Here is a 22,081-nt window from a genome sequence, read left to right on the forward strand (position 1 = left end):
AATAAAAATAAACATTTTTGAAATTATGTTTATATTAATTTAATTTGAACATTTTCTTGGTGTCCCAAATTACCAAACATGGTGTGGTAAATTGGGACAGCATGTTTCAGGTAATTTGGGACAACATTTTTAGGGTATAAAATGAAATGTGTCAATAGTTTGCTCATAAATAACCTGATTAAAAGTGAAAAAGTCACATTTATAACAACACAAAACCTAAGTGATGTATCCTAGGAAACTTTTGCAGAAGGAATTAGAGGCTAACCATCAGAGCTGTGTGTAGTGGGCCTTGTAATTTGGGTCAGATTATTTTATGTCAATAATATCCTGAAACATTAGTAATAAAAGGCCATGTTATTAAACCTTGAAGTAAAAGCATATTTAGGCCTTGTGTGGTAGTCTCGACACATTAAGTGAGCTATCAAGCAAACCTAGCCTACTTTTAATGTATGTAGGTGTAGACTCTTCTGCATTGTTCTCATTTATGAAACAAATTCATTTTGCGGAATTGAATGGCACCCAGGAAAGAGACTGACAGACCAAGGGAGAGTGAAGTGCAAGGGAGAGTGAACAAACAGGGAAAAGTAAAGGGCAAGTAAAGTACAACATGTGGAAGGAGAACAGAATGGAGGGAGCATTGCAGGAGTTCAATGAGTTTTTTTATGGTTAACAAATCCATTACAATGTTTTTTAAATTGTTTAATTATTGTTCAATACATTAATCTACACCCATGAGTCTGTGTCCCAAATTACCAAACATACTGTCCCAAATGACCAAACAAGTTGCTTAAAATTAGTTTTTTGTCAACTCCACTAAAGTAATGAGCCATGCATTTATACAATATTATGAAGACTTATTTTTTAGACTTAAATAATGTGGATACCTTGAGGAATTCAGAAATGTCTAAGGAGCTGAAGCTCGGCCCCCTCGCTGGAAGGCGCCGCCTCTCTCAAGTAAGCTACCTACGACCCAGATAATGGACGCTACGTCAAGCCGAACAAAACAGTATAGAATCAGAATATATTTGTTCAATGAGTGGAACATACAGATGCATATAAATGAAATATTCCCCTGAGCTGTAACACAGGAGTAAACATTTACAGTAGAGACAGCAGACAGTGAGCTCTCCAACTACTAGCACATTAGCTACCATTTCACCAAAATACCCTCATTCTACACCGAGTAACCTAATATCAAGTTAGCGGTTTGCACTAATTATATATTTCCATGAGCGTGGCTCTTCACAACATCTATCCACCTATTTTTCCTTTCATTTTCAACAGGGAACTTAAATGGCGTTGCAGCGCAGCTGGAGTTCTTGCATCCAGGGAAGAGGCAGTTGCGGGTGGTGGGAGACATCCTGAAGCTAGTTAGCTAGTTGATGTAAGCTACAATAACAGTACAGCAGGAGGAGCCATTCAGTGATCTGACGTAGATGGGGCGAAATGACGTATATAGGGCATTTTTTGGCTCCGCCCATTAAAACCTGATCTGAAAACGGAAGAGAAACTGTTCTTCGGTCTAACTCCACATTTCAGTGCAACAAAGTTTTAGCGCTTTGCACATGCTTTCAGGAACTCATTTCACACATATATAATGTACTTAGAAGCAAAACATGGAATTTACTTTACAGGATCTTTAAGAATTTCTAGAAAAAATGCAGCTAACTAGCTATCCACTGAAACATCACGATTTCACACGATTCGTGCGTTCATAACAAGACCTGTACAATAAAAACAAGCTGGTGTGTTAACTGCGTTCAGTGGAGACCGACTCAGAAAACAAGTATTAAGTCATTTTGGTACTTGCATAGCTAGCTACAGCTGACAAAAATACAACCCAGGGTGGCGTTATTGCAGAAAACATCCGGCTACATCCGCTGTGTCGCCCTGATGTGCAGACATTTTTCAGTTTTTGTTAGCTATAGCTAGCTTCCGGGAGGTACAGCAGCTGGCACGCTAGCTGGTAGAACTAAATCGACTAGGCTAGTTACAGAACAAAAATGCCGCAGGCACAGGCCAGGGTGATAATGTCATGTAGCTTGATATTTAGCTATGATCGAACGTTCGTGTCTTATTACTTACTAGGCAACAGTTCAATTGGAAATGCATCAAACCAGATGTTGTCAACATCTACAACATAGGCCTACAGCATTGGTAGCAATCTTTTAAGAATTATTTAATAAAGCAAAGACATGATGAGTGAGTATGATACATCAAGGGAGGAGGTTGATAGAGTTTGGGCTCAGAGCCATTATTCTGCTAGACATACAATAGTTGATAACTTGGATCAGTGCAATAAGGCAAATGCAAGCATCTTATTGACAGTGTCCATTCATTAACCAAGGACAAAACACAACTACTTTATTGTGTTGATTAGGTTGAATTAAAAGGAGACAATGACAAAATGATCTCTGCCCCCACAAACCAGCTCTAGTTATAGTAGTGTAATAAACCTTGCCTCCGCTATGGAGCGTAGATAGTCAATGGCTAGTGCGAGTACACCGCTGGACATAGGAGAGATACAAGGTTCGGCCAGAGATACACTCAAGATACAAAAAGGTTACTTTATTTGAATTCATAGAAGAAGAGAGCATTGAGCCAGGCACACAGATCTTCCGGTAGTAGTCAGAGCCCCGCACACAGAAACCCCCCACCGGGCCAACCTAGGTGTCTGTCACTTGGACAGCCCCTCTAATTTAAACACCCCCACGGGGCACGGCAAACGTGTCTCACCCTACACACCCACGCTACAATCCGCTTAGGGCACGGCAAGCAATGGCCACACGGTGCTATCACACCCACACTTCACCGCAACGTCACGCGTGTCTCGGGACCGCTGGTGGGGTCTCTCTACTGTACGGGAGCGCCGTTGCCTCCCGCGGTACACTAGCTCGCCGCCCTATGACTAAAATGCGACCTCCCTAAAACTGGTCCTAAGCGGTTACATACAAAACAAACAAGGGATAGAGTTTAAAAACACTAGGCCTATATACTCAACTCTCCGGGGGTTCGAGACCCTCCCCTGGGGTCTGCGCTTTGTGAGGCCGCTCCAAAGACAGCAGGAGAGCCTCCTCCACAGGCTGGGAGCGGACAAGGGTACGCCTATAGCCCCGCTATCTAGGTCACCCTAACCCGCCAGGAACCTCGCACTGTCCCCCCTTGCTGTCTTCACGCCGGCAGCCCTAAATGGTCTGCGAACGCCACCACCCCCCGATTGCGTACTGTGTATTTCTATTTCCACGATATCCACCACAACGGCTCCCAGACCAACGCAACACCCTACCGATCTTCTCCCTTTTATATCCCTCTTGACACTCCCTTCAACAGGTGCAGCCACTTGCCTAATTGTCAGCGCAGCGCTTGACCGCTCCCCTAACTACCCCCGTCATTCACTACAGTAGCATACTTGTGCTTTACAGTCAGTGTACTGATGGCCATACCAAGACTGGTCCTGCTTGAAAAGCATCAAACCCTCCAGTCTAAATTTTTGTTGTTGTTGCCATTGTTCTGTGAGAAGCCTTTAATAAAGAAAACTAGTCACATAATGTTTGTTTTTCCTTTTTAATTTTCAAATAGAGAGGTGTTTAGTTGCTTTGCACATAAAACGAATGAAATACTCATTCAACGTTGTCAGCTTCTCTTATACTCCCTCTATATCAACGTCTCTCAATCCTAGTTTTCAGGCCTACTAGCTTGCATGTTTTTAGATGTTTATCTGCTCCAAATGAATAGGTTGTCTAAAAAAAGAGTTGGAAGCAAGATACCACTTATAAGTGTGCCCTTTGTGCCCCTCCCCACAGTCACTGTATATTGGAGACCACACATTCGTAGATGTACGTTTCCACTATATGTTAACGGATTATGAGGTTGATCCAATTAAATGAGCAAAAACAAAGCACATCTGTCCATATTCTGTTAGTGAAGCCGGGAGAGGAATGGTTGTGGCAAGCTAACTAGCTAGATAGAGCTAGAGAAGAAGTTTGTCAGCGCTCAAAATATAGCTCTAAAACAGGGGCACTCTTCAGACATAAGCTTGATTATTAAAAAAAAAAACAACTGGGAAATGTTAGACGTTTTCACAGTCCTGTAGAGGAGACCTTCATGAACAGAAGGACATAAAGTTTAGGCTGTGGCATTGAAGTTCAGCTAAGTAGCCAATGGCACAATGTACTCTCAGCCAATTACAGACCTCTTAAAATGGGAAAACCTCAGTGCCACACACGGGATGGTATTCATACGGGGATCGGCTCTAATTTGAGTGACAGGTTGGTTCACCAATTGAAAAACTCATCTGGGAATTTTGATTTAAGTAAGGGGAGTGCTGAGATTTTACTGTCACCATTTGGCTTCCTAAACAGCGGTAGAATTCAGTTTTTCTAAACCCAGGGCTGCTAACTTTTCAAAAAACCTTGGAGTGAGATTTGGTGGGGCCAGGGCCGGAGTGAGGCCACTTTTCAACTCGGGAATTTCAGGCCCAAGATCGGCCCAATTTTTTTTGTAGCATATATTGGGTGATACAAAAAGGCTAAGATTTTAATTACATTTAATATTTAGCTTTCAGGCCCAAGACCGGCCCATTTATTTTGTATACCAAAAGGCTAAGATTTTAATTACATTTAATATTTTGCTTGCGAATAGGTTGACAACGCTACAACGATATTAGCCGAATTGTGTGGCGGATCGAAAATAAGTTTTCTGTCAAAATAGAGATTTTGTATGGTTAACACCCTAAACTTAATTGTAATGTACAAAAAGTATATGATTTCTTATGAACAACTGTTAATTTAAACGGTTTTTGGAGTTGTTAACTAGCAAGAGTTTCAAGCCATGTCAAATCAAATGCTCAGTTTGCCTGCTCTTTTGAGTGCTGCAGCAGCCCCAAACAACTGATCAATGAAGTCAGGCTGTTAAACTTAAAAATAACTTGCTGAGAAGTTATTAAAGGGGTGATTGACTGGGTTTTTGGGGTATTTCACACTGTTCCTTAAGGTCTCCGAATAGGGTATGTAACATTGGTTGGGCTGAAAATGGCCCGGGTGCTGTTCTATGCCCCGATACGTCCAGTGAAATTTTCCCGGGAAAAAACGCTAGGTTTTCTTCTTTTATGTTATGCTCATGAATATATAGATAAGCTGCATGCTGATTGGTTGGTTAACAACGAGTGATGCTGCGGAGCAAAGACGCAACACGGCCAACAGCACTCACTGAAACAACGAAGGTGGAGACTTGAAATAAAAACGAACAAATACATCTATTGTGTCTACACAACACTGTTTTCAACAGATTGACTAGATTGACTATCATTTGAAAATGATTACGTTAGTTGTTTCCACTTCTGTTGTCGAAGCAAACAGGATCGCTTTAGGTGGGTAACGTTAGCACTACAGCTTAGCAAACAAACTATCGTGATTCAACTCAGCTTCAGTTAGCTCTAGCTATCTTGCTGAAAAATAGATCTGGACAAACATGCATCTTGAATTGTAGATTTACATGACAACGCGGGTTATTTATTTCAATGAAACATGAAATAACGTTAGCCCCATTGCCAATAAACTAGGCTAAATCATCACACGTTCTACCTATGCTCTTGCGTTAGCAAGCTAAACTAGTTTACATGCCTACAGTCTAGGTGTTTTCACTATCTAGCGGTTCTTGCATTCCTTGCAAATCAGCATTAATAAATAGGGATATTCCCATAGATAAACATCAGCCATGCCTGTCTAGTGTCTTGTTCTTTGGGAAGATGGTGAAAAGTGTCAGGATTCCCGGTACAGCCTGGAACACAGCATTTATAGCGCTCCATTTTCAATATCTTGAAAACGTATTAACTTTCTTATTTGTAATTCCTGTGGAAGTACCGAACAGCGCGCAGTTAGCTAAAAAAGTGTCGGAGATCTACGTGACCTCCGTTTATGTTCCTTGACCAGAAAACCAGAGGGTGGGTAAATGTACATATTGGGGCGTGACAAAGTTGATGCTGCAAGTTGTGATGTCACAACTTGCACTGTTTCAAAAGCTAGCGTTTGCAAGTTGCAGTTTCAAAAAGTGAAATTTGGATAGGAAAGAGGTTTCAATGGACTTTGAGGTTCACTGTATGTCTATTTTACACACCAAACTGTCATTTTTCAACTATGACAAGGTAAAATCGGTTTTGCAATCAATCGCCCCTTTAATTTAAACAGATTGACAATCTGTTTGAAACAGTCGAGTTGAGTGTTGGTGTTTCCCTCATGCATCACAATAGAATTAGAATGAAATGGAGTGGAGTGAAATCTTTGAATGCAGTTTTCTCTCGTATCACTTTTTGACACAGGTCAACTTTAAAATGATATAGATATCTGAGTGATTTAAACAGATTTGTATTCAGGAAAATTTGTAGATTCCAAAGATGAATACCACACAGAAAGTCAATTACGTTGCTAATGCTAATCATTAGGCCTATATCTCTCAATACCAGTTGCCACTTGTGTTTTTCCTCTCGAAAATGAATCGGTAAGCTTGGCACATTTGGCAGCATCCTCCTCCAATGCCTTTCTTTTTTTCAACCTTTTCAGCCCCTCCTGGCCTCTTCCTCCCATCCATCCTCCCTGACACGTATGATTACGGTAGGGCCGTCCCGCCCAGCTATCGGTAGCCTATTTGAGAAAAAAACTGAGAAAACGGGCTATGGATCCAACCAACTCTATTTGGGAGGGGAGAACTCCCTCACATGGTACAACCCATGCAGAGGCTGCGGTGTCAGAATGCGGAAAGTGAAGCATACTTGAAGAGAAGATAGACTAACGTGACAAATGTCAACAACAAAAAAATCCTCGACCATCCCAAAAGTGAAGCGGCCCACTGGGAATTCTCCCGATTACCCACTCCGGCCCTGGGTGGGGCCAACCAAAATTGTGACCCCCCCCTCCCCCCCCCCGACTACTTGGTTGGTGTTTCCTTCTCGATGAGAGTGAGAAATACAAGGTGTGGCGTGAGAGCGTGTGGACTGGTTGAAATGTGTGTAAACCGTGTCGCGTACAGCTTTACAGTGAGCTATACTGGCTTAAGACTACAGGTATATAATGAACATTTTACCCATGAATCGTTAACTAGTAATATAACACCATAATAAATCCTAAAACTTTCATTTATATGTGAGGCATGTTTATTATTTTAACGATTGAAAACGGATGTATCACACACCGCTGTCGTATATGATGTCCAACAGAGAATAATTATGCTAACGCCTCAAGGCCAAATTAAAGCCGATTGATACTACTCCGTTTTCACGGACACAGGGACGTGGAACGCCCTCTCCGAGCCCCTAGGAGAGCTGTACGTGCACCTCCTGATTTTCCTGACTATCCGTCCGTCCGTCATTTTACGGATACACCTTGGCTGTGATTGGTCCGTATTAAGGCCGAAATATGCTCTGTTTACGGATGGGCGGGCGCACGGATACGCACGGATACGGACAGATAGACTTTGTTTATGGTTCTCCGTAGGCTGTGGGTGCTGAAAACAATTCACCGCCAGAAGAGTAGGTGGCGCAACGTTTTTTTGTAAGTCGTCGTCGAGTGCACATTTTCAGCAACTAAACTGCCCATTTCTCGTCACATTTTAATTCAGATGCTGATTTACATGTACTGTTTAGCTGAAATATGAATTCTAAAAACTTACAGCAATGGCGGTCAAAGGATTCTGTTCGTCCTGTTTATTAAGGCAACCGCCCCTGACGCAAGCGGTTCTTAATACTGACCAATCACAGCCAAGGGGGTCTCCATAGCTCTCCGTAGCTCTCCGTAGCTCTCCGAAATTACGACAGACAATTAGAAAAATCAGGAGGTGCACGTCAAGGTGTCCGAGGCTGTCCGAGGGCTGACGGAGAGCTCGTAGAGGGCGTTCCACGGGACGAGGGCGTTCCCATGTGTCCGTTTTTCAAAAAACGCAGAAGCATATATCGGCCTTTAAGAACAGCTTGCGTCAGGGGCGGGGTTGCCGTGACCAACAAGACGAACAGAATCCTTTGACCGCCATTGCTGTAAGTTTTTACAATTCATATTTCAGCTAAACAGTACATGTTTTCAGCACCCACAACCTTCGGAGTATTATAAATTCAACAAATCCGTCCGACTCCGTCTGTCCGTAACGGAGTCGGAGTACTATAAATCGGCCTTTAGTCAACAAGCGAAAATTGACTACTGTTTGCAAAAGTATATGTACTAATAATATCAGCGTACATCGTATTGTACCTTAAATCTCACAATTGTGTTTTTTATCACAATGTTAATTGTTGTTCCAGGTAGACAAAAAGCAACCTCAGAGCAGCAAATACATTACATAAGACATCGCAATTCATAAAAGTCCATCAATGTGAGATAGAAACAGTAAGATAAATACAACAAATGCAAGGCTACCATTGGTGGTGACATATTTATGTTGACTTTAGCCAAAGCTTGAAGTTGGTTTTAAACAGGCATCCTGAGTTTCTAAGGTTTGTGGGTATGAAATTCCACTTCTGCTCTACTTTAACCGAGAAAGCAGATTGACCAAAGGCTGTCTTGCTGAACATGATCACAATACTAGGAAATTGGACATAAACAGTGCCAGAGATATCCTCAGCTCATGTTACGAACTCTAGTTACATCACTATGATTTCTTTAAGAAAGTACATTTTCAAAGCCCTGTGAAGAGAGAGGGGTGTGGCTGGGTGTTATAAGGCATGGCAGGACAAGGCGGAGTCAGGACCGGCAGGGTTCAGGAAAGTAGCTGTAAGATGAGCTGTCAGTACTGTACCTGCCTCTCCATTGATTAGTCTGTTTGGGAAAGCCCTAGTGTCTGCTGAGGTGCCTCAGAGGAGGAGCAGATCATCTCCGAGTCCCTACATGCAGAGGTATTAACTCTGTGATAGCTTGGATTAAGAAAAAGGGGCTTTGGCACCAAACAACCTGCTTTTCACCGTGATCGCCACAAGTACGGACCACCAGCAACATGAGAGCCATCCAGTGCTACCTGCTTCTGGCCTCCCTCATCCTCTTCACTACCTACAGTAAGGAATCTCTCCCTTCTCCCTCACACACTGTCTCGGTTTCTCTGACTTTCTATCCCTTATTCACTCACAAGCATATTACCTTTTGATTGATTTGATCCATATTTCCTCGTTACGTCCTTCATATGTCTTCATTCTTTTGCTTTTTTTAAATGTAATGTACATAGAGAGCAACCTCTTTAATTCAGTTTTCTGACCCTTATCCTCCCAAATACTTTTTTATTAATTGCTGACTGTATGCTTCTATCTGAGAACATGCAACGTAGAATAATAACTTTTTTTCTTGATAAGAAACATCCATCCTGTTATTGTACAGTATTTTAATTGATTATATTCTGTGTTACATGATATTTATTAGACCTTAAATAGAAAGTCTCTCTTTTTATTGATTCCTTACATTTATTAAGTTTGTCTTGTTAGTTGAGTTTCGAGATTTTGCAACATCTCAGTCTGTCATCTGCTAACGAGCATGCCATCCCATCAGCTAATCTCCTAATAGGCCTGAGGGCTAATTCCAGAAGCATGTGTGGTGAGCTGGGCTGCTGAAGCTGCAGGGATGGATTGGGGTCATCTGGACACGGCAGGGGGCACTTACATGTCAAACCATAGACAAGCTTAGAAATCCAAAATACAGACAATTTCTGCTACCAGGAATTTGTTGTTTTTCTTCTGGATTCTGTAGGAATAGAAACAATAAAAAGATATACTTTAGAGAACAGGAGATATGGAATTCTGAAGCCGTACAAAGGGGTTTGATGGGTATGCAAACTTGGACCTGGTGCAGCCTGAAGATCAATATCTCTCTGGACTAAACATTGACTCTGTTTTGTTTTGGTCTACAGTCAAGTCTGATGACTTGATCAAAGAAAGGCTTGAGAAAATAGTTTTTGGTCCAAACAAATCAGACAGGTCGGGGTGAGCGTAGTTCACTCTGGTCCCTCTGAGTTGGATCCTGTTTGATTCCTTCAAAAAAAAATACAATAAAACTGAGAGGAGAATAAGTGTTTCCACAGGAGTTCTAAGGGAGTTCAGAGAATAAGGTAAGAAGTGCAGTCTCATCTGTCCTAAATAGACAACACTCTATCTTGTGTATGTACAGTTTACATCCACTGTATTTGCTGTATGGTAATGTGAGACAAATGGATGAAAGCAACATTAAAATCATACATCAAAAAGAAAGCTATGGGTTGTTGCCATAGACAATACCAATTACAGTACATTAATGGGATTGACTATCACCTTGTTGCTGTAATTGAAGTAAGGGCTACTATAATATCATAAGACAGTTACGGTAATGTCTACTTATCATGCACACTATAAATGTACCAATGGGACCAACGCTGTTTTAGATCAGAAGCTGGAAGCTAGATGAATTATAGATGTGAACAAAAAAGTGTTTTCCAGTGCAAGAGTCTTACACCTGTCACATCACTGTAGCTAAGTTGGTCTACAACCAGCATACATCACAAACACCTTGTTTGTGTAATGGTTGAGTTTGAGTTGAGGTGGTAATTTGAATTTACTTTATTTTTAGGCTTTTCATAAGACAAAAAACCCACAAAAAATATTGTTTTGCTTTTCAATCCATCTCAGCATAAGTCAGGCCGTGAGGCTGACTGAGGTTGCAGAAATGTAAGTTTGTTATTTACAAGCCTTTCTATTACTGACTTTTCTTCAAGGGCGTATAAAGACCAGGGAGACTGATTGAGAACCTGTGTATGGTATACAGGAGCTCACTGCCTTGATGTGTACCAGAGTAAATCAGAAGTCCAGTGGCTACTGCATTTTACCAATGCGATAATAGATGGTGTTCACCTCCAGTCAGATTCAGGACACACTCATCCACCATCACTGAATTATTGGATGTCACTCAATAATCTGGTTTTATCAGGCTTGTTGTTAGCTGTATGACTAGTTTGATTTTGTATTCTTTACCTACTGTAAGTGAGGTGTTGAAATACATTCTACTGTAAAGATGGATAATGTATGAGATGGTGTTTTTTATCGGATGGATACTAATGTAACATTAGTCTGATACTAACAACCTCAGCTCTAACAGATTTCCAGTTTGATTGTATTTTTTATATTTTCTTGCTTCTAATCGTAACACATTCTTTATAAACCATTTGGGTCCTGTTGCATGTTTAAAATGTAATATATCTTCACTATATTGTATACTATATATCAATCCTTCTTACTCTCTGTCTCAAGGTGAAGCTTTACAATGCTACACCTGCATGGGCTCTAATGACGAGGACTGCAACCGCCAGGGCTCCAAAATCTGTCCCAGCTACTCAGACGCATGTGCCGTTGTCCGAGGCCACGGCAGTGAGTCACACAGTGTAGTATAAGTCTTAATATCAATACACAGTGTGTGTGTGTGTGCATGCCTGTGTGTGTGTGGGCTTGGGCAAACAAGCTGCTCTGTCTGGCCATAGCTCAGAAACAGCAGGGGACGAGGGGCTTTCTGGGGTAAACAGAAGATTTGATGTTGAGTCATTCAATAATCTTAATTAGCTGTGTGTTTGAATTACTTGAATTAGCAACAATTACGTATTGTACATTTAGGACTATCTAATCCAAAACCCTGGTGTGATGGAGGTGTTCTATGCTGTCTCTCTCTGTCTCCCAGGTGGGGTGATGAAGTCTTGTTCCTACAAGTCCTTCTGCAGCCAGGCCAACAGCCAAGGCTACAGGGCACCTGGAGTCAAGGTTCACTGCTGCTTCTCTGACGACTGCAACGTGACAGGCAATGGCTCCAAACTGGGTGGAGGGGTCAGCTACCTGATACTGCTGCTACCCTTGCTGCTGCACCTTCTCTCCAATTAACCCTGCCACCATCCTCCCATCCATACCCCTGCCCCCAGAACCATGCCAACGACTCCTATATACGGTCCAAATTTGGGATTTTCCACTTCCCACCATCCGTAAGGCAACATGATGTAGTCAAAATAACATTTGAGTGTTGTCCACTCCTCACTGTGAAATGTAGGAACAACTGTGTTATGCCTCGCCCCTTAAAATTCCATTTAACTCTCAAATTAACCTTATACAGCAGTAACTTGTTAGAGTATGTTGATTGCTGAGAACAATGCACACACATAGCACACGTATACACGCAAACACACATACTGTATATGCACACACAAACTACTGCAATCTAAAGATATTGTTTTGTCACAGTTAGGTCCTCCAGTGACAGTCTTAAATACCCATGGTAAAAAATCAGACTTGGGTTCCGTTATGCTACGTACAGGAGTGTACTGTAGCACACCAGATGTAGGCTGATTATGGACAGCTCCAGTGGTGGTTGGTCTGTTAGCCTTTTAACTGGGTTCTGACTGTAACTTAATGTGTAGGGTATTTGTGAAATCTGGAAGTGAAGGAACTCACCTTGCGCTTTGTAAAGCTACCTAAGCCTTGTAGATGCTGTGGGCAGGTGCTTGGCTAATCCACTCATCAGCCCCAAGCAGTTTAAAGAATTATCAGAATGATCTTTTAAAGAGTGCTCTCACTGTTACTCCTCACACAGTATATGATTGTAGGGACATTAAGAAAAGTAGAAATAGATAGAGAGAGAGAGAGAGAGAATGAGAGAGAGGGACAGAGACAGAGAAAGACAGAGAGTGAGTGAGAGATTGAGAACAAGAATAAGGGAGATACAAGGGGGAGATGGAGAGAGGAACTAGTTAACATAAACAAATCTGACATTCTAGGAACTCTACAGCTAAAGTAGCCTATTTGTTAAATGCCACACATTAAGTATTTTCTCTCATTCTGCAGTAATGAGCTTTGGAACTCTTACAAAGACATAATGCCATAATCATAGGTTAAGTCAAATGTATCTTGCACCCAACATTTCTAAAAACACTGGATCAAAAGAAACTCATTTCAAGCTTTCTTTCTCTGTTCTATGATGTAATGTATTCTGTCTGTATCTAGCAGTGTGCAAGATCTGAGTCATTGTGCTGCATCCAGCTGTATTAGAGTTACAGTATGATGCTAGAACAGATTTACTGTATGCAGGTCATTGTTCTACTTTATAGATCATTGTAAATACAACTAATAAAAATGATTTTTCTTTATTCTGTGAGCCTCAACATGTGTGTATTTTAAATGTGTTGTGAGCTTTCTGTGATCTAGAGAGTGGGGTAAACACGTCCATACAACATGTTCTCACTATGCATACAAGCCTCTGTTTGAGGTTTCTGGGAATAGGATGTTAACCTTCTACAGGGCAGTGATAGAAAGTGTGCTCACCTTTTCAATAACTGTTTGGTATGGCAGTTCAACAGCCCAGCAATGAAGACAGCTGGATACAATTGTGCGCTCTGTATAAGAAATTACTGGTTGCAAACTAAGTTTGATCTCTGACATTTATAAACCCTGAATTCTGCACAAAGGGCAGAATATACTTAAGGACTCTGATCATCTTGTCAACTTCCTCTTCACACCACTCCTCTTCAGGAAAAGGCTTAGAGGCATTGAATTTTAGAGGCTTAGAGGCATTTTCTTAAAGGCCTCATGACATGAATTATTCACTTTAGGAGGTTATTTAACATTAATATGAGTTCCCCTAGCCTGCCTTTGGTCCCCCAGTGGCTAGAAAGTTCGAGAGGTGTAAACCAAGCCCTGGGTATTCTTCTCCACCTTTGAGAAAATGAAAGCTGAAACGCTCGGTTTTGAAAATCCTCTCCTTATGTCGTCATAAGGAGGAAGGTTACCTCCCCTTTCTCTGCTTTGCCCGCACAGAGAATTTGGCCCACCAATGAGAAAATGAGCTACAACCGTGCAAGCATGATATTGTTTTTTCCTCGAGACATCATGGCTTGCAAACGACCGAAGCATGGCAGTTAGCCCTGCCTCTTTCTTCCTCATAGCTTTTAAAGCTACAGACACAGAAACGGCACGTCCTGAGGAAAGCTGATTGTGGGACTGCTCTATTGCTGTAATTCTGCACCACGGCTGAATTTCGGGAAAGAGACTTCAGATACAGTATTAGGGGACGACTAAGGCTTATATAAAAGCATCCAAAAACATATGTCATGGGATCTTTAAAGGGCCGATTGATTGCAAAACCGATTTTACCTTGTCATAATTGAAAAATGACAGTTTGGTGTGTAAAATAGACATACAGTGAACCTCAAAGTACATTGAAACCTCTTTCCTATCCAAATTTCACTTTTTGAAACTGCAACTTGCAAATGCTAGCTTTTGAAACAGGGCAAGTTGTGACATCACAACTTGCAGCATCAACTTTGTCACGCCCCAAAATTTACATTTACCCACCCTCTGGTTTTCTGGTCCAGGAACAAACGGAGGTCGTGTAGATCTCCAACACTTTTTTAGCTAGCTGCGCGCTGCTCTGTACTTCCACAGAAATTACAAATAAGAAAGTTAATAGGTTTTCAAGATATGGAAAATGGAGCGCCGTAAATGCAGTGTTCCAGACTGTACCGGGAATCCTGACACTTTTCACCATCTTCCCAAAGAACAAGACACTAGACAGGCATGGCTGATATTTATCTATGGGAATATCCCAATTAAGTACGACGCTAAAGTATTAATTTGCTCGGACCATTTCACCGGGGAGAGTTTTGAAAACCTGGGACAATGTTAAGCAGGATTTGCTATGAAGCTGTTGCTGAAAAGAGGTGCTGTTCCGACCTTATGTTCATCACAACCGCAAGCTGTATGATGTTGTCGCTAACAGTTATTAGCAATACTAACGTATCCTGCCTGTATCTAGCATCGGTAGAATGTGTAATGATTGAGTTTATTGGCAATGGGGCTAACGTTATTTCTTGTTCCTGACTGTGTTTCATTCAAATAAATAACCAGTGTTGTCATGTAAATCTACAATTCAAGATGCATGTTTGTCCAGATCTATTTTTCAGCAAGATACCTAGAGCTAACTGAAGCTGAGTTGAATCACGATAGTTTCTTTGCTAAGCTGTAGCTAGTGCTAACGTTACCCACCTAACGCTAAGTCGATCCTGTTTGCTTGCACAGGGATCTTCTACGCTAGAGCTACGGTATAGACAAACATCAGCCATGCCCGTCGAGTCAATGTTAGCTAGACTAGCTCATCTGCTTTTTATTAACCCTCGTGCTGCCTTCGGGTCACATGACCCAAAGGTTCATAATGAACCATCGTTGTGTTTACCCAATTTTACCCAATACAAAAACAAATTAAAATAATTTTCTTTTAACCTTTGCAATGTGGGGGGTCTGAGACAGCCTAGCTGTTAAAAGAAAATGCTTCACTTTGTCTTTGTATGCAGTAAATCTGTCGCAATACGACGGTGGGTCACAATGACTGATGGGTCAGAATGACCCGAAGATAACACAAGGGTTAACGCTGATTTGCAAGGAATGCAAGAACAGCTAGATAGCGAAAACACCAAGAGGCATGTAGCTAAACTAGTTTAGCTTGCTAACACAAGCATGTAATATGTGATGATTTAGTTTATTGGCAATGGGGCTAACGCGTTATTTCATGTTCCTGACTGTGTTTCATTCGAATAATTAACCCGTACATGTAAATCTACAATTCACAATGCATGTTTGTCCAGATCTTTGGCAGGTTATTTTTTATCTAGCTAACTGACGCTGAAGCTATCGACTTGAATCACGATATAGTTTGGTTGCTAAGCTGTAACGTTCTACCAACCTAAGTCAATCCAGTTTTCTTCGACAACAGAAGTGGAAACAACTAACGTAATCATTTCAAATGATCTTGTCAATCTGTTGAAAACAGTGTTGTGTAGACACAATATATTTATTTGTACTTTTTTATTTCAAGTCCATATATTTATTTCAAGTCCAAGTATTTAACTCCACCTTCGTTGTTTCAGTGAGTGTTGGCCGTGTTGCGTATTTGCTCTACAGCTTCACTCGTTGTAAACCAACCAATCAGCGCGCAGCTCATCTATATATTCATGAGCATACCATAAAAGGAGAAAACCTAGCGTTTTTTCTCGGGAAAATTTCAGAGGATGTATCAGGGGGCATAGAACAGCACCCGGGCCATTTTCAGTCCAACCAATGTTATATACCCTATTCGGAGACCTTAAGGAACAGTGTGAAATACCCCAAAAACCCAGTCAATCACCCCTTTAACAATACATACTTTAAAATCATTCAGTTACAGAACACTTGCTCATCCATTCATCAGCACCTCATGTCAACTAACATGATCTGTAAGGCTACTTTTATTTGTTTACCATATTTCTTCGAATAAACGCTGCGGTGTTTATTACACCACGTTCATTTTTGGTGCAGCGTTTAGTCGAGGGCGGCGTTTATTCGAAGAAATACGGTATTTACATACTCTGCACACCTTTAAATATACCTTTAAACCTTTAAATATTTTGTATTTCTTTTAAATTATGTTATTATTTTATTGTATTTACTCAGCAAAGCTGCTTAAGCACCCATTGAGTTTCTACCCTTTCTTATTATTATTATTATGTAGAATCATCTTCTTCCGCCAAGTCAATGGCAGCCCATAGAACTATATGGTAAAAGGTTTTGAAATTTGGCACATTTATTGGACACAGTCCTCTTATTATTTTCACCAAGTTTCATGTTGGCGCCTAGAGCACACTTGCCCCACACACTCCATGATATACATTTCAGTTTTACAAATGTTGTACAATCTTCCCAAAAATGGTGTGGCCTGTGTAGGTTAAAGGTTCAGGTTAAACTCAGTCCTTAGGGATGCATACAGGCCACCCGCGCTTTTCGTTGGCGTAGCTGGTAGTGGTCGCGTTTGGGAATCGGATGTGGCGGGTTCGATCCTGGGTGAGGTGAATGTCGGCCAAGTGTACCTCCGACCGGGGCGCGTCCACGTCTGTTGCAATGGCACAGACAATCTTCCAAGGAAGCCTCACAAAAGTTATCAGATGGATGGATTTTGGACTTTCGAAACAGTTTGTCCATAACAGCCAATCGAGATCAGAGGCAAAGTAGCCAAACAGAAAGTGAGGTCATAGAAACTCATTGATCCATTGACACTAAACTTGGTATGTGGACCAGGAACCCTCTTCTGGGGATACCTGATTACATTGTTGAATTAGATGTTTTTATGCAAAACAAAGAGATTTATTTTATGTAACAATATGTTGATTATCGGTACGGTTTATTAACTTAACATAAATATAGAATTGCTGAAGTTGTTTCAAGTTTTGTGCCCTTCAAACATTATTTTAAAATCATATTTTACTCTTTAAAACTATTGGAAAAGAGGAGTGCCTTACAGCTCTCTAAATTACTTTAAATCAATCTGGATTAACCCCTGTTGTATGGAAGCAAATCGTTACCAACATTCAAATGCAAATGCATTTCCAGAAATGCATTTGCATTTTAAGAATGTGGCTGCATTATTTGACTCATAAATGAAATTAGTAATCAATCATCCTATTTGCATTTTAATTTTCTTCTTCAAGAGTGCTCAATCTTTCACTTAATTAAAATGAAAAAGAAATAGACATTTGAGATTTAATTTTCAAAACATGCCCCAGCAAATAGATACCAAAATTCAATTTGAAATGTAAAATTTGAAAATTAAAATGCATTTCCAGAAATGCATTTTCATTTTAAGAACGTGGCTGTAAAATCGTGACCACAATTCAAATTCAAATGCATTTGCAGAAATGCAAAATGAACGAAAAAGCATTCTGAGCGGCGCAGCAGAGTGACGTCAGTAGCCGCTCTTCTTCAGCTCCCTGCTGACCGAGCTACCCATCTTGTTCGGTAGGGAGCGGTGTGCACATCTGCATTGCATTACATTGCAAATGTGCCGGGAAATTGATTGAATTGCCGGGTCTTTAGAGCAGAGTTCCCCAACCGGTGCCCACCGGTCCGCGGACTGGTACCGGTCCGTGGGACATTTCGTACCGGGCCGCACAAAAAAGAATTAATAACATTATTTCCTTTTAATTGATTATCAGAGTCTGAAAGACGTTTTATTCTGAAAAATGACCTGATTCTCTCCTTCTCCGCGGGCCTTTTCCCCTGAGCAAAAAAGCTCCGCAAAGACGTGTGTTTACTCATTTTTTAGCAAGTTTGTGGGCTTTATTGAACGGTATCATGCGCGTATCTTCCTCTTGACACATGACAAGTGATAGTTACCACTCAATGAAGCCTGTTTGAGACAACAACTCTATCGGTGTTTTGGATGAAGGCTATCCTGAGATCGCCACTAAAGCACTGAAAACCCTGCTTCCATTTCCAACATCAAGCGGGATTTTCTGCCGTGACAGCAATCAAACATAATTATGGAATAGGCCTGAACTGTATATAAGGAACGCACTTCGGGTGTCACTGTCGTAGCTTATAGTCACACACAACAGTGGGACTGACACATCGAAAGCTAGCTAGTAACAATATAACGATGGAAAACCAGGCTAAGAAACTTAAAGATGGGTCAATTGAAAAAACGGCTGTTTATTTTACATAAAACTCCAAAAACTATTTTTCGCTCAAATCAGCTAAACTATTTTTCTCGCGCGCTCTGCGCGCTCGCATTAGGTGTGGAAGTCACTAACTAGGATCACATCAAACCCAGAATGTGCATGCATTAGCATCGCAGCTGTCCAGGGCTTATCTTTCCTCCCAGTCCGTCCTGCCGGTCCGTGAAAATATGTCTTACATGAAAGCGGTCCGTGGCGCAAAAAAGGTTGGGGACCGCTGCTTTAGAGGACGCATCACAGACCATGGCGCTCCCCTCAAATTGTGCAAACACTGTTAGAATTAGCTGAACAGGTAGAATCTAATAATATATCTGAGTCTGATGCCCGTGACCGAGTAGAACAAGTCATAGAGAGCTTGGCTGCATACTCTGCCGTCACAGATTTACACATTAATAGTAGCTCTGCCACTGTTTTAGTCAAGTTGCTCAGTCTGTGATGCGTCCTCTAAAGACCCGGCAATTCAATCAATTTCCCGGCACATTTGCAATGTAATGCAATGCAGATGTGCACACCGCTCCCTACCGAACAAGATGGGTAGCTCGGTCAGCAGGGAGCTGAAGAAGAGCGGCTACTGACGTCACTCTGCTGCGCCGCTCAGAATGCTTTTTCGTTCATTTTGCATTTCTGCAAATGCATTTGAATTTGAATTGTGGTCACGATTTTGCAGCCACGTTCTTGAAAATGAAAATGCATTTCTGGAAATGCATTTGAATTTGAATTGTGGTCACGATTTTGCAGCCACGTTCTTAAAATGAAAATGCATTTCTGGAAATGCATTTTAATTTTCAAATTCTACATTTCAAATTAAATTTTGGTATCTATTTGCTGGGGCATGTTTTGAAAATTAAATCTCAAATGTCCATTTCTTTTTCATTTTAATTAAGTGAAAGATTGAGCACTCTTGAAGAAGAAAATTAAAATGCAAATAGGATGATTGATTACTAATTTCATTTATGAGTCAAATAATGCAGCCACATTCTTAAAATGCAAATGCATTTCTGGAAATGCATTTGCATTTGAATTTTGGTAACGATTTGCTTCCATACTGTTGAGATTATTGTTATTTATTTGTAATTTTAATGTATTTATTTAATTAGTAGGCCTAGGTCTTTTTTCTTCTATTTGTTCTTTTTAAGAATGCTGCTTGGTGTTCTTGCAAATAATAATATGTGTTTTTACTTGATGTTACGTCCCCCAAGTTTACTGAGAGCTTGTCACTGTTTTATGTTTTGTAAAAACCAACGTCACCAGGCACCCACGTCACCAGGCAGGAACCATTCGGGTCGGAGAGCAGTAGGGGCTAAATCCCTCAGAGCGTCATGGACGTCCGTATGGACGTCCTCGCTAGGGGGAGTTTTCGCATGGACGGACGGCGATGGCTGCTTGATCTTTGCATGGATGGATGGACGGCGGTGCTGTTCAGAGTGCCGTCCCTGATTAGCATGGACGGCCATCGCTAGATGGACGGCCGTCGCTAGGGGGAGCATAGAGCATGGACAGCGATGCTGTTCAGAGTGCCGTCCCTGATTAGCATGGACGGCCGTCACTAGGGGGAGCATATAGCATGGACGGCGATGCTGTTCAGAGTGCATAGAGCATGGACGGCGATGGACGGCGATGCTGTTCAGAGTGCCGTCCCTGATTAGCATGGACGGCCGTCGATAGCACCTGAATGGTTGAGAGGGACGGCCATGTTTAGCAGGCTGTTGAGCTAAACCAGAGCCGTCGAAGGCTACCATAGAATGTAGCTACAGCAACTTTGCATGACTCAATAACTTTTGTCACGTTATTTTGTATAAATAAATTGCATTTGTGTGTCGTCTATATATATACACATATATATATTTATTTATTTACATACAGAAGTAGGCCAATCAACAATAAAATCGCATGACAATATAGACTTGAAAAACAACTTTAATATATATAGGGTTAGGGTTTGCCTAGATATAGGCTACATATTTTAATTATTTCGTGAATTGTTAATAAAGACTTGTTTAAAGATTTAAACATTGTGTGATGACCCTTTGATATACATTGCTTTTTCTGTCTTTTAAGCTGTCAGTTTAAAGTGTTTTATGGGTGGATTTGGAGCCGCCAATCAGTCACTCCAATTTTGCGCACAAACCACTTTGGAGACAAATCTAAATGTTGCAATGCTATGCAACTAGTCAAGTTTTGAAAACATGCATTTAGCCATGTAGCACCAGCAAAAGTATTTTTTTACTATGGATCCGGCGACATGGCTAGCATATCGCGCTGTGCTTAATGAACCTATCTATCACGCAATGAGCAATTCATGTTAAATTCTGCTAATTATTCTTGCACCTTCTGCAACAGGTTCCTGTAGTAAAAACGGACAAGACATGTCTGTGACAGACTTCCTGTATCACCTCTGCTTGTAGGCTAAAGCCTCAATCTAATCGTGTTTACATAAAATAAACCTGCTCCCGAGCAGGTTTAAGCTTACGGACCTGTTGCTATGACAGCAAGTCCAGGATGAGCTTCGAAGAACCGAACAATCCAAGATAATGACAAATCGTCAAAAATCCGTGTATCATTCGTTCTTTCATATTTCAATTGATAAACCAAAAACCAAAAATTATTCGTTTTTCCGTTATTCAATTGAGAATCCAAAAACGAGAAACGAAAAACGATTGTTTTTCTTGTTATTCAATTGAGAAACCAAAATCGAAAAAACCAAATCCAAGTAACAACTTCCGGGTCACCAAAAACAAAATTTCAAAATCATTTTCGGTCAGTGCCCCATTTTTGGATTTGGTTTTTCGATTTTGGTTTCTCAATTGAATAACAAGAAAAACAATAGTTTTTCGTTTCTCGTTTTTGGTTTCTCAATTGAATAACGGAAAAACGAATAATTTTTGGTTTTTGGTTGAAAAATGAAAAGAACGAATGATACACGGATTGTCAACAATCAAATCCAGCTAACTGAGTTAGCGACGTACGGAGAACGGGCCCCTGTTCTTGTGTCACTAACTGTTTTCTCTTTTTTACTCCCATAGGACAAACTCTGTTAGACGCGTTAGGCAAGGTCTGGGCGGACCACCCTCTGTGTTTTGGCCAGGGCGCCTTGAACGTGCCAGCTTAGGGTGGGTAGGCGGTCAGAAGCGTCTTCTTTTATGTTCTTTGATTTGGTTCCGTCCAGCATTGACCGGGTAAATAAAACCCTTTTCTTTCACTGTACACCTTGCCTCTGTGTCCTTGCTCGCACCCACGACTCTATGCCCTTTTCACTGTCCACTGGTTGTCGCTGAGCAGCGGGCTGTCGGTCCCCACCCTCCGGGGTGGCGTACGCAACACTTGATGTTTAATAGAAATTACCAATGGAGGGTGCAAAAATGGTTTTGGCTAATAACTGTTGACAGCGTTTCGTTGAAAAAAACAGATTCTGATGTATGCTAATACTATGTTAAATGCCAAATTTGAGACAGTTGATATAATAATGTATCTATTCTTCACCAAACCGAGCACAGATTATCTTCAGAACAGCCCTTAAAAAAAATTCTGATGCATTTTGTTTTTCAAAAACATTAACCCATGTGAATCCGTCTCA

At 41.1% G+C, this 22,081-nt stretch overlaps 1 protein-coding gene across 1 annotated transcript; it reads left to right on the plus strand.

The window, feature by feature from the left end:
- The first annotated feature begins 8,060 nt into the window (after positions 1 to 8,060).
- Positions 8,061 to 12,611, plus strand: ly6pge (lymphocyte antigen 6 family member pge). Its single transcript, XM_062463296.1, has 3 exons — positions 8,061 to 9,031; positions 11,243 to 11,359; positions 11,664 to 12,611. The coding sequence occupies exons 1-3, from the start codon at positions 8,974 to 8,976 to the stop codon at positions 11,858 to 11,860; spliced, it is 372 nt and encodes a 123-aa protein (XP_062319280.1). The 5' UTR covers positions 8,061 to 8,973; the 3' UTR covers positions 11,861 to 12,611.
- Positions 12,612 to 22,081: the final 9,470 nt, after the last annotated feature.

The sequence above is a fragment of the Osmerus eperlanus genome, chromosome 6 (genome assembly GCF_963692335.1).
Source record: "Osmerus eperlanus chromosome 6, fOsmEpe2.1, whole genome shotgun sequence".
Taxonomy (NCBI): Eukaryota; Metazoa; Chordata; class Actinopteri; order Osmeriformes; family Osmeridae; genus Osmerus; species Osmerus eperlanus.

What these genes read in the sequence shown, in the direction of transcription:
- ly6pge (XM_062463296.1), top strand. Translation starts at nt 8,974, where the DNA reads ATGAGAGCCATCCAGTGCTACCTGCTTCTGGCCTCCCTCATCCTCTTC. An exon ending in CATCCTCTTCACTACCTACA is followed by an intron (nt 9,032 to 11,242) that starts GTAAGGAATCTC and finishes CTCTGTCTCAAG; the next exon opens with GTGAAGCTTTACAATGCTAC. An exon ending in CGTTGTCCGAGGCCACGGCA is followed by an intron (nt 11,360 to 11,663) that starts GTGAGTCACACA and finishes TCTGTCTCCCAG; the next exon opens with GTGGGGTGATGAAGTCTTGT.